The sequence below is a fragment of the Anolis sagrei genome, chromosome 4, assembly GCF_037176765.1.
Source record: "Anolis sagrei isolate rAnoSag1 chromosome 4, rAnoSag1.mat, whole genome shotgun sequence".
NCBI lineage: Eukaryota > Metazoa > Chordata > Lepidosauria > Squamata > Dactyloidae > Anolis > Anolis sagrei.
The window spans coordinates 191,333,317-191,346,016 of record NC_090024.1 but is presented as its reverse complement, the minus strand read 5'-3'; the positions used below and the strand labels follow the sequence as shown (position 1 = coordinate 191,346,016).

At 39.1% G+C, this 12,700-nt stretch overlaps 1 protein-coding gene across 1 annotated transcript; it reads left to right on the top strand.

The window, feature by feature from the left end:
- Nucleotides 1-1,940: 1,940 nt before the first annotated feature.
- On the top strand, nucleotides 1,941-12,531 carry CHI3L2 (chitinase 3 like 2). Its single transcript, XM_060773041.2, has 10 exons — nucleotides 1,941-2,072; nucleotides 2,450-2,479; nucleotides 3,980-4,181; nucleotides 5,217-5,273; nucleotides 7,873-8,023; nucleotides 8,839-8,966; nucleotides 9,484-9,619; nucleotides 10,086-10,268; nucleotides 11,554-11,670; nucleotides 12,257-12,531. Exons 1-10 carry the CDS (start codon nucleotides 2,045-2,047, stop codon nucleotides 12,389-12,391), a joined length of 1,167 nt encoding a protein of 388 aa, XP_060629024.2. The 5' UTR covers nucleotides 1,941-2,044; the 3' UTR covers nucleotides 12,392-12,531.
- Nucleotides 12,532-12,700: the final 169 nt, after the last annotated feature.

Genomic DNA, 12,700 nt, shown 5'->3' with positions numbered 1-12,700 from the left:
GGGTCCTCAAACTTGTTAAGCAGAGGGCCAGTTCACGATCTCTCAGACTGTTGGGGGGCAGACTATAATTTTAAAAGAACATGAACAAATTCTTATGCACACTACACATATCTTATTTGCAATGCAAAAAACCCATGAAAGAACAAATCAACATTTAAAATTAATAACAATTTTAACCAACATAAACTTGCCAGTATTTTAGTGGGAAGTTTCGGCCTGCTTTTGGCTGATGAGAAACTCAAGCTAATTAGGATTCTTACTGTTGTATGCCTTCAAATCATTTCAGAGTTTGAGAGATCCTAAGTCTAACATGGCTGGGGAAGTGACCCTGGAGCATGAGCCTTAGTTTGGGGACTCCTGATCTAAACAGTGTCTTGCACAAAAAGAGAAACAGTGATGTTTGTGAAAAGTCCCAAAATCTCCTACTGACATGTTGCTGCAAAGCTTATCTGCTCTATCTTTTGCCTTTAGACTGTTGATGAAAGCTTGGTCTGAAAGGTATGTCACCACATTTCAGACCAAAAGTCTCCCTACTGGACATGTTGCTGCAAAAGCTCATATGCTCTATCTTTTGCCTTTAGGCTGTTGATGAAGGCTTGGTCTGAAAGTGATTTGTAATATTTGGTAATCCTGGAAAAGATCCTGCAGTGTCTTTTCTCCCTCCTTGGCAGTGGAAAAGTTCCCTAGGTTCCTGTTCCAGAGAGGGTCTTGTTGGGAACTCGCTTTCCCAGCAGCACTTGCATGGAGTGGGGGACAGGCATTGAAAAGTCTGTGAGTTCTTCTCAGAGCATGATGGGAGTTGAAGTTTTTCTCTCTCTGTTTTTCAGCCAATATAAGGCCTGGTCATGTCCATGCTCTGATTGGCTGAGAATGGACACAACCGGTGACTACAATTCCCAGAACATTCTTTTGCGTTTTATCTTATATTTAAAAATATTATGGTAAAAACTTAAAATAATTATTAAAAAATCAGATTGGTGAATTCTTCTGAAACTTGGCAGGCAACACTCCTCCTGATTCGAGTAACTTCCCGGTAAACAGAATGAGGGTTAGCCAAAAATGGACCCCGAAACAGCATGCCTTTTGGCCAAATTGCACACCTCTACTGTTTATTCCTTACTAGAGCTAAAACTGGAATCTGAGGACTAAAAGGATACCTGTGATACTATAAGTCCAAGAATTCCCCAGCAAGCATGGTTACTATGGACATCATGATTGTGGGATATGGGGATTTATATTCCCCAGAAGTAACTTTTCCCTGCTTGAGCAAACCTGAGCAGAGTAGAAGCTGGAAAGTTCTCTATTAAGCTTTGTGATCTGCTATGGCCAAGTTTTCGGATCTGCTTACCAGTTAGGCTTTTAGTGCCAATGTCCACTCCAGTTGAGAGATTCTGAAAGTTGTAGGTCAAAAAATGAAGACCTTTTCCAAGTTCGGAGAGAGTGTATGTAGTGCAGTAATTAGAGTGTTGGGCTGCAAAGATCTACATTAAATCGTTGTGTACCCTGCTACGTCTTGCTTTCCCAGCAGCTGCACAAAGCAAGTCTCGTTGCACATGATCACAACTGATCAGGATTCTGCACAGTTGAAGTAACCAAATAACATGGCTGACACTGAGGCAACATTTTCCAAAGGACCCGTGACCTCACAAGTATTGAAAGCAGGAAGATGCAGTGAATGATGGAGAGGACAGGAGTAGCCACATCCCCATTTTCTTTTGGTTGAAGGCTGAGCTCCAGCTCAACTAGATTTAGGATCCAGATCAAAATCAAGTCATCAAGAAGGATATTTCATCACTTCACTTTTGGCATTGGTCAGTTTCAAACAGCTGGGTGCAATTAATTAATTAATTAATCCCTCCGGCACAATAGCAATTTCAACATTTTTCTCCTAGACAGTTACGCAATAATTCCCAGAAGTGTTTCATCACAGTCTCTCACTTCCACCCTGTCTAGTTCTTATAAAGCTGATTCAAAGCAATGCTACAGGTACAACACAGGAAAGGACACAGAAGTACTAGTGGGATATAGAAGAGCAGAGCACACAATGATGAGCCGAGCAATCCTAAGGACTGGTAAGGCTTTTGATGAAATGTAAAATCCTGCTTGGGAACTCTACTTTAAATAGAACTCCCAATATTTAAACAACATATGGGGAGGGTTAGCAAAACATATTTTGAATGTTTGTGGCTAGAAGTCTTTAACATTCCATGGGGCCCGAGAGAAAATGAAATATCAATGCGTGGGAAAATCCCATAAACCTGGCCAGCTAAGCAAGTCTGCATTCTGTTCAGTTAAAAATGTGTACTGCATTCATTTCAGTTCCTTTATTATTCAAAAGAACAACCTTAAAGGGAAAACTATTAAGATCATGATTTTCTGGTGTTTATAGCTTTATCATGGCATAATCTCTCTCTCTCTCTCTCTCTTTCTCTCTCTCTTTCTCCATTAGGTATAGTGGCACTGATATGTCTACAGCATGGTATGTCACTGTTTCCTTATTTCTTTGTTTGGTTCTCTTCTTTTTCCAGGAGTCATATGTTATGAAAGGGCCCCCTGATTCTCTTCCCAACAATATAAAATCTTGGATCAATGGTGTATGATTTATGGAAATACAGGCAGTCCCCAAGCTATGAACAAGATAGATTATGTAGCATTTTTAGTTTTGTATAGTTATAAGTAATATTTGTGAGTTATACTTAATTTTTTTACTGTTGTTTATTTACTATGTAATTCATGTGTTTACTTCTGTCGTTTGCAATGTGCTTATTTGTTATACATTGACTTTTGTTGTAAGCCACTCAGAGTCCCCTCGGGGAGGTGGGGAGGGGTATAAATAAAGAATTATTATTATTATTATTATTATTATTATTATTATTATTATTATTATATAGGTTTGTTCTTAAGTTGAATTTGCATGTAAGTTAGAACAGGTACATTTTAAAGTGTAACTCCTCTCTCTCTCTCTCTCTCTCTCTCTCTCACACACACACACACACACACACATATATACATACATGTGTGTGTGTGTGTAACTTTGGATAGCCCAAGGAAGGGTTAACACCCCTGTGGTGTTTGTTTTGTTTTACTCTCTGTGCCCCTGTTCATGAGATTTCACCTCACTTTCTGTCCCTGTGATCATTGGATTTTGGAAAATTTGACTAGTGGAAACAAAGATTGGTATTAAAGCTTCAGTGGAGACACTTTTCCCTATGATAACTCTTTCAGGAGTGAATTTCCATTCTGGGGGGTAGATTTCTCTCACTTCCTGTTGTTAACCCCTGTTCTTAACTATGTGTAGGTCAGATGTTTGTAACCCAGGAGCTGCTGCTAATGTTACCATCACACTCTTTTGTTTCTGATCCAAAAAGATCCCCCTCACACAAGTTTTTCTATGCTGAAAAGCCAGATTTTGTTACCTCTCCACTTGTGAGAGTTGCTCTTTATTACTTTGGTTGACATTTTTGCACCCTCTGAAGCTGTAGAATATCCTATAATGACTAGAACTATATAAAGTATTCCAGATGTCTGCCAGCTTGTAGCTCCTTTTTATTGTCATTTTCCGATAGCTCACTTTCCATTAGTGTCTATATGGGATTGCTTTTTTCTCAAAACATACTTTACTTTACATTTACCATTTTGATGTTCATTCACCCAGTTGAAGAGCTCTTCCTGAACAGCAGTGGCTTGCAGCTCCCTTGTGTTTGGGGCAGTGAATCTTCTCCAGGTCTTATTATCCAATGTGTTGTATGCTAACCCAGTGTAAGGTCAGCACCTTCAAAGCTGCCCTACACTGTGTCTGCATTACACAATCATAGCAGTTTAATACCATCTCTTTGCTGTCCAGTTTTTCTGTGACCTCACTAAACTGGTTTGTTTGTCATTAATGAAATTGGCACACCCCACTGCTCATATCTAACTCCATTTTGTTGCATGTTCATTGACTGTCTTTTCATGTTATCTTTTTGAATCACCATAAAAGTTTCAACCTTTAAGTTGGTTTGCTACTTCACCAACTGGTCTCAGTATCGGGAGGAACCAGGGCGCTTTATCACTGATCACATTGATCCAGGCCTCTGCACCCACATCATTTATGCTTTTGCCAAGATAGAAAACAACATGATTGCAGCCACTGAGTGGAATGACTTGAGCACGTATGAGAGTATCCACCAACTAAAAACCAGGTAGGTATAGTAATGAAGCACTTTCAGACTTTGGACTTTAGTTCACAAGGGAGAGATCATCTGAATAGCAGGCTTTCATACTGAGACAGGATAGCTAACACCAAGGTGGGGAAAATTACTTTTTGGACTATAATTCCCAGAATTCCTCAGCCACCATTTCCATTGGCTGTGCTTGCTGGGAATTCTTGAGAACTGTAGTAATCAAAACACATCTGAAGCAGTAGTATAGCAAGTCCCATTGGGGAAAAAAAATTAAAGTAAGAGTAATTTTCACTAAATGATGTTCCATACTGATAAAATCAGTGATACAGTTGTGTAAAATTAGACTCTGAAATTAATAGTATTTCAGGATGGGTCTCTTTACATGGAAATGCCTTCTTCATTGTATTGTCAAAGGCTTTCATGGCCAGAATCACTGGGTTGTTGTAGGTTTATTCAGGCTATATGGCCATGTTCTAGAGGCATTCTAGAACATGGCCATATAGCCTGAAAAAACCTACAACAACCCACCTTCTTTATTTCTTTGAAATTACTGTATTTACTTGAATCAAATGCATATCTTTTTGGCTTAATTGAGATGCGCATTAGCTCCAATGGCGCATTACAATCACCCACCAAAAGGTGCCTTTGCCCCTCCATCAGGTTGAGACTAGCAAACTCCCAAGCCTTTCTCCTTCTCCTCACAGCTGATCTTTCCCCAGGTGAGAGAGGCGGAGAAATGGCATCAGTTTCCCTCCTCAAGCAATTTCTCCTTTATCCCCCAAGTTGGGGGTGGAGGAGAAATGGCATCTCTTTCCTTTCCTGGCCATTTTTTCCTGGTCTCCCAACTTGGGGAAACAGGGGAGAAATGGAGCTGCTTTCCCTCCCTGGCCATTTGAAAGATGGTAACCCAACCCCACTGAATTTTGGGAGGAGGAACTACTTGTTATCCTGCCCAAAAGCACTAGTTTATTGCAAGCAGGCTTTGATTACTTCTGGGTAAGAATCATACACTTATTTTTTACTTGCTTTACACCCATTGATTTATTTATTTAGAAACCCCACGCTGAAGACTCTTCTCTCTGTTGGTGGATATTCACTAGGATCTGCTCCGTAAGTCCAAAACTATCAATTTGTTCAATTTCTGCCTTTTCTAGCCAAAATCAAAGACAGCAAAAGCACCTCTGAGACTTCAGTATGACCTTGTATGGCGCTCAAACCACATCTTTGGATGCACTGCTTTAATTGGAAGCATGGCCACAGGCATATTGGAAGTTCAAATGTAAGATTGCAATGTAATAGCAGACACAAAGATACAAGTTGTGACTTGGGTCATTAATCTTCAGAAATATGTGAGGTAAAACTGCTTTGTCAAACAGTTGTTCTGTAGTCCTGAGGTGTAATGTCAATATCTAGCTTCACAGATATAATAATATAATAAATAATAATAAAATTTTATTTATATTCTGCCCTTTCTCCCCGAAGGGTGGATTCCAATCACAAAAAGGCAAAATTCAATGCCTGAAAACAACAAACAATGCACACATAATAACAAGAAATAATAGCCTAACATATCAAAACAAATTATAACTTAACTAAAATTGAAACTAAACATAACCTACAAAATAAAATTTTAACAACATAAAAACAAAGCATCAAACGAAAGCATCAGTTTCGCAGAGCCAACAGAATTTCAATAGTCATTGAAATACAAGCTCTGGGAGAAAGGGCTTACCATTTAAAATGAAAATTTTAAAATTTCACTATCATGACAAAAGACATATTCGACATATCTTTAAGTGTCATGAAAGTTCCCTTTACCCACTTTAATTTCTATTGATCCTAACCTCGGTTTTTAAAGAAATCAAGTGATGGAAAGAACTTTAAAAATGCAAGTTCCTCCTCCACTATTCCCTCTTTCTTCCCTAGCAGAGGAGCCTTTTCCTGCCATCAAGGCCTTGTTACTCCCTAGCAAAACATCTATATGAACTAGAATTGTATGTTTGATGCAGAAATACCATTGATTCAGATCTAGTTTGGATGTTTAGCACTTTTGAAGCGACTTCAGACACACCTACTTCCCCCTGCCCGCCAATATCAAGAATTTTAATTAAAAAGAGCACGTGATTTTTAAATTTTGGATGTATTCAGATGTAGCTGTGACAGAGCTAAAACTCACAGGGCAACCAAGCCCTGCTGAGAGGCGAAGCCAAGCCTGTTGACATGTCTCTCCAGTCAATCAGAGCTGACGGAGGAGAGAGGGGGTGGCAGAGGTGGAAATCGCTAAAAAATGTTGTTTTAAAAAAACTCTGAAAATTTGCCAAAAAACCATGGCTAAGTCAAACGTTTGGTGAGCTAACAGTGGTAAATGTGTTCTATCACTGTAGCAAGTTTCATCATGATAGGTCAAAAATCGAAGGAGAGAGAAACCCCTCAAGTTCACCCACTGACAGTAATGTTTTTCTTAATGCACGTGAGCAAACGCCATTAACAATGTACTTACAAAGATTCTGAAGTTTCGTAAAGTTTCAAAATGTTTACTTCCAACATTCGGAAAGGACTTTAGAAAAGAAGCGCCAGTGCTCCTTACTTTTGAACACAGTTTAGAATTATTATTTTTATCACACATGCCTAATATGTACCTTGATTCCAATGAGTTACAACTGTTTTCACTGTGAAATTGCTTCTTTGCAGCTTTAATGTGATTGTTTTAAAACAGTGGTTCTCAGCCTGTGGGTCCCTAGATGTTTTGGCCTTCAACTCCCAGAAATCATAACAGCTGGTAAACTGGTCGGGAGTTCTGGGACTTGTAGGCCAAAACACCTGGGGACCCACAGGTTGAGAACCACTGTTTTAAAACACTATTTATTACTATATAGTTGTCAGGGGAACCCATTTCTCTCTTTCTTTGTTGTTGTTTTGCAACATGTATCCTTGGGATCAGAGTGGAATTAGGGTGAGGTTTAGCTGTGGGGCACAACAGATTGTTAGGTAGCATCATAAATCCGCCAAGTGTGGAGCTAGCATTTTCTTTTCCAACATTCAATGTGTGCACAGTGTCTTGTTCTGAGGAGTGGTGTTATAACTTGTGTCTGTCGAATGTCTCCTTCATTGACTGTGGAAGGAGAAGGGAAGCTTGAGGAATTCCTGCATTAAAGCCCCTTTGCTTTCCCACGAAACAGGGGAAAATAACATGTCTGGTAGGAACTGCAGGGTGTTCACAATGCTTTGTTCTCTCCCAGAGAATGGAAGCTATTTGGCCAGGGCACCACTGAGTGACCAAGCTCATTATTCCTCCTTCCCTTTCTTTGCCAAGGCACTGAAGTGTAGTAAATGGTCAATTGTGGTACATTCATTCCAGTCAATGCCAGGGCAAGCTGAAAGAGGGCAGAAGCTGTTTATGAAGTTTATCCCTCCTCCTCTTCCTCCTCCTCCTAATTCATTGTATGTTCCTCCTTCTGCCTTCAAGGACAAGATAGATATGTCACCTGATAAAAAAGGGAAATACAGCATTATAAAAAAGGGAATACAACATTCTTCATTAATATATACCCACAGAACAACAGTTGTCTTTGAAAAAAAGAATAGTAGCAAAGCAGTGCTTCAGAAGCAAAAGAGGTGCCACAGTAGCTTTTACTGTTCTCAATGACATTTCTTTGTAAAATGAAAGATATTTTTAATCCTCTAATTCCATGTTTTCTATCTCTCACAGCTTCAGACTCATAACAAGATCTCCTGCCACACGCTCAGATTTTGTGATGTCCGTGGTTCGGTTTCTTCGGGAAAACAATTTTGATGGCTTGGATCTTTCTTGGCAAACCCCAGAACAGAATGATAAAAGACGTTTGGTGAACCTGGTTACGGTACGTTAAAGGTATTGATTCAAGAGGCAATTGGACAAACTTAAAAAGGATGTCTCAGGGTTACTCAATGTCTCAGCTTTGGGCCATTCATTTTAAAATGAATGTTTTAGAAATGAATTCTTCAGAAATTTCAGAGTTTTAAGATCTGACCCTTAATTGTAGAAGTTATCAAAACTTGGAAAAGTTACTTTGTGGACTCTTCTCCCAGAATTTACCAGCCAATATGGTTACCTTAAAAATTAGAGACCAACAAAATACATTTCTCAACTAATTAGAGCACAATCGCTGTTAGGTAATGAGTGAAGGTGGCAGGAAGGAACTTTGGTGAGTAGGTGCACAACATGACACTATTGCTCCCCTCAACGCTTCTGTCACTGGAGTACACGCTCCCCAAATGGGAAGTTTAGTTCACAACCCTTTGTGTCTTTTTGAGCTCCCTGCAAATTATTTACTTCTATTTTTATCTCATTAGAGTTTTTTTAAAAAAACATTTTATCCTGTACATGTGGTCCACCCATTGTTACTGCGATTGAGTTTATTGTAATGTTATTTTGTTATTGTATTCATATGTTTTTTTATGTAAGTTTGATTATGTTGCTTGTTGTTTATGTTTTGGTTTTATTTTGATGTAATATGTTGTCCGGGCTCAGCCCCATGTAAGCCACTCCGATTCCCCATTGGGGAGATGGTGGCAGGGTATAAATAAAGTTTATTATATTATTATGATCAATTACTGCTGTTCTGAACAGCCTAAGTACTGCATAGGACAGCAAAAGCTAACTGTTCCTTAAATCACAATAATATCTACCTTTTAGGAACTATCTCTCACATTTGAGAATGAGGCTAAGAACAATCCAAGCAAGGAGAAACTCATTCTGAGTGTTACAGTACCATCTGGGAAGGAAGCCATTGATAACGGCTATGATATCAAGAGTATCTCAAGGTAAATCCTTTCAGCTATATTTGTTACAAAGACAAGGTGAAAGGTACCTAGAATGGAAAGCATGCTGACTAGAAAATTGCCATGCTCATGGGCATTTCATATTGCCAGTCATTGAAATGGTGCAGATAAAAGCTATGAGGATATGGGGCTCATTTATGAAACTACCATCCTAAAAGGAGAATTAATATCTGGTTTTAAATGCGACTTTAGTCATATAATTTTACAACATCCCATCTCCATTCTCTTATGCTGCAATAAAAGGTGAAACTGGAATCCTTTGTTAGTCCCAAATAAAGGAGACTAGCATTTAGGTAAACCTAACCATTTCATTGATTCAGTGTCTTTATTCTAGTTGAGATTAAGAGTTTGACCTAACTGTCATGCCTTCAGATTTCCCAGGGGCAAATCTGGTGCAGGTAGCTAAATGGGTACTATATTTTAACCTTGCAGGCTTGAAATGTAAGCATAACCACACTTAATAATGGGGTTTGATTTACTGTTTGTTCTCCTTCTACAGTTCTGCAGATTTCCTTAATTTCTTGACCTATGATCTCCATGGTTACTGGGAAGATAACAGTCACGCCTACACGGGGCATGTCAGTCCCCTTAAGAAGGGCCTAGCTGACAGTGGAACGGCATCGTCTTATAATGTGGTATGTTGTGTCAGTGCATTCTAGTAACTCCCTCCACCAGTCATATGGTTGTCTGCTTTTAGCTTTAGGCAACACCTTCTCCCATGGCAGTTGTTAAATCTGCACTTTTCATGTCATCACCATACACAAATGTTTTGCATTTCTATCGCTAGCAATTCATACACACAGTGTGCCTATAACGGTCTGTTCCAAGGCACTTCATTCCATGCATCTGAGGAAATTGTCTATGAAAGCTTATGTTACTAACATTTTCTCAGTCTCTAAAGTGTTACAAGAGATATATGCTGATATTCCAGACAAATATAGTTATGTCTTTGAATATTAATGTTATTAGGTTTATTTGAATAATTGGGTTTCACATGACCGTTGAAGAAATAGCAACCCATCATGCAATATAGCAAAACTGGAATATGCATGGTGTCTCATCAAATATGCACATTTACTAATCAAATCCTTCCTTTTGCAGGATTATGCAGTAAAATACTTAATAAGTAGGGGTGCTCAAGCTGAGAAGATCGTCATGGGAATCCCCACGTATGGGCGGACTTTCACTCTGTCTTCCCACCAGTCTGGAGTTGGGTCTGTGGCTTCTGGCCCAGGAAATCCTGGTCCTTTCACAAAAGAAAGGGGCATTCTGGCCTATTATGAGGTAAAAATGTTTTCATGCATGTTTGTCTTCCCATTAAACACATGGAAATCACGGCATCATTCTGTTTTCTAGACCCCAGTCAAGAGCACGAATTTCTGATTCAGATATGAAATCCCAGCATGAAGTTTGACAACTTTAGAGAGTGAGACAGACAGATAGACAGAAAAGAAGAAAGGCAGACAGACAGCATGTAGTGGTCTGTGTATTGGACTTAGACCCCAGGAGGAGAGTCAGGTTTGGAAGCTTATTATATAATAAAGTCATATTCTCTCAGCCATCAAGAATAGCAATGTAAAACCTTGTAGTATATGTAGTATAGATTTGCTCTACATTTGCGTTGACTTGAAGGATATAACAACCACTACCATAGCAAATACTACTTAATTATACACACATACAAAATTTCTTGAAAATGCAACCCTTTTTTGAAGGAGCACTCCTAGAAGCTCATTCCCCAGTCAGCATGGCCTTTGGTTGTGGGATGGTCATGCTGGCATGGGATCCTAGAAGCCCAATTCCCAATCAACATGACCAATCCAGGCCACAGGCCACACTATTTGGGAGATTATGGGAGCAATTGTGCAAAAGGGTACATGCTTCACATATAGCTCACATGCAACATCTAAGTTTACTTCATGTGAGAGGTTACAATGTCCAGTCTCACTGCCTAAGATGTGGAGTTCCCTCCAAGCCCCCCAACACCATGTTTTGACCATAAACCTCTACAGTGAGTAAGGAGTCTTTCATACCTGGAGGCTTCCTATGAAGATTAGGCTTCTGCAAGACATTTTGCTGTGAGAACAAAAAGCATCTCTAGGCAAGGGTCGTAAGGTCCCAAACTGACAAGCCTACTGATACAGAAGAAGCCCTCATTGATGCCAGTGGCTCATGATCAGATAATGGCTGGTAGAGATTGCCCCTGTGTAATGGACTGTATGGGCCTGCTTTGTGTACAGATGGTTTTAAATGGTGTATTTTAATATTGAGATAAATGTTTTTAATGTTAATGTATGCATATAATGAATTCCTGCCCCAACACTGAATGTTTGTCATATATATGCTGTGCTCTGCCCTGAGTCCCCTTCGGGGTGAGAAGGGCGGAATATAAATGTTTTAAATAAAAAAATAAATAATATACATCTATACTGTATTTTGTGTAAAGACAAAATATCCATAAGCAGATATTTGGGGCCCAAGTCATCTGGAGGTTTAAGGGTAAAAGCCAGAAGTACAGTTTATTGATCTGTTTATGTAATATGTATCTCTTCCAACTTGTGTCTGCCAGATCTGCAGTTTCAATTATGGTGCCAGGAAAGAATGGATTGCAGAGCAAGCAGTTCCGTACTCTTACAAAGGAAACCAATGGGTAGGATATGAAGACGTGCGAAGTGTTGCACTTAAGGCAAGTATTGTCAAAACTTTCATTCCCTGCTTTCATTAAATAATGTCACCTAAGTGAGTAGCTTACAAAGGTTGTACAATAATGTGAGAATTGGTCCTAGTCATATAATGCCAGTTTTGGAAGTGTAGGTCCCCAATACAACAGTTCCTTTTATAACATACAGAAGAATCCATAAATTCAGGAAACTGTATTGATCTATATGATACCTCACCACCTCCTCAAACCTACCTTCACAGCCTGGTAGCACTCTAACTAAAGCATTTCTGAGTCTCTAGATACTGGAATGCTAGAAAACGATATCTGTAGCACTCTACTGATTAAAGGGTGTCTTGCAAAAGGGAACTTGCGGTCCTTTCACAACTTCTTGGCCCACCCCACAGCTTAAAGAGCATTTTGGGAATCTTTTCACAGTTCTCTGATTTCCAATGTCTCATAAACACTTCAGTCAGGGGCTGCCAGATTATGAAGCCAAGTTTTGGGAGTCATTGTATTCGTGACCATAAGTGTGAATCATCAGCTTGATATAATCAGCTTGAAAAACTTACTGTGCTTCTAGATTTGCCTAATTCTTTGCTTTTTGCTTTAGGTTCAGTATATGAAACAAAACAATTTGGGAGGCATTATGATTTGGACACTTGACCAAGATGATTTTTCAGGTTCTTTCTGCAATGAAGGAAAATATCCATTACTTGGAGCAGTTAAAAAAGAGCTGGACAAATGAATAACCAGTTCTGCAGAATGAATGAGCTTGAATATCAAGTGAACCTTGAAGATGCAAGGATGCTTTGTGCTTTTATTCTAGGGAGGAATGCAAAAGACCAAATTGCCATATGCAAAACATGGTAACATGGTTTAAACTTTTTTTAAAAAAAGGTTATACTATAGATCACCACAATTAGTTTTGTGGGTTTCTGTGGTTAATGTGATTCTATCCTAACTCATGTGCTTTAATGGACTGAAGTCATGAATTCTCATTCCTGCACTGCAGCCTTCTTTTGTTTATGTTTCTGTTTTAGATTATCATAAAAGG

Coding starts and splice junctions, on each gene's coding strand:
- CHI3L2 (XM_060773041.2), top strand. CDS start 2,045: ATGATGAGCCGAGCAATCCTAAGGACTG. Junction 9,620..10,085: donor CGGCATCGTCTTATAATGTG/GTATGTTGTGTC, acceptor TTCCTTTTGCAG/GATTATGCAGTAAAATACTT. Junction 10,269..11,553: donor GCATTCTGGCCTATTATGAG/GTAAAAATGTTT, acceptor TGTGTCTGCCAG/ATCTGCAGTTTCAATTATGG.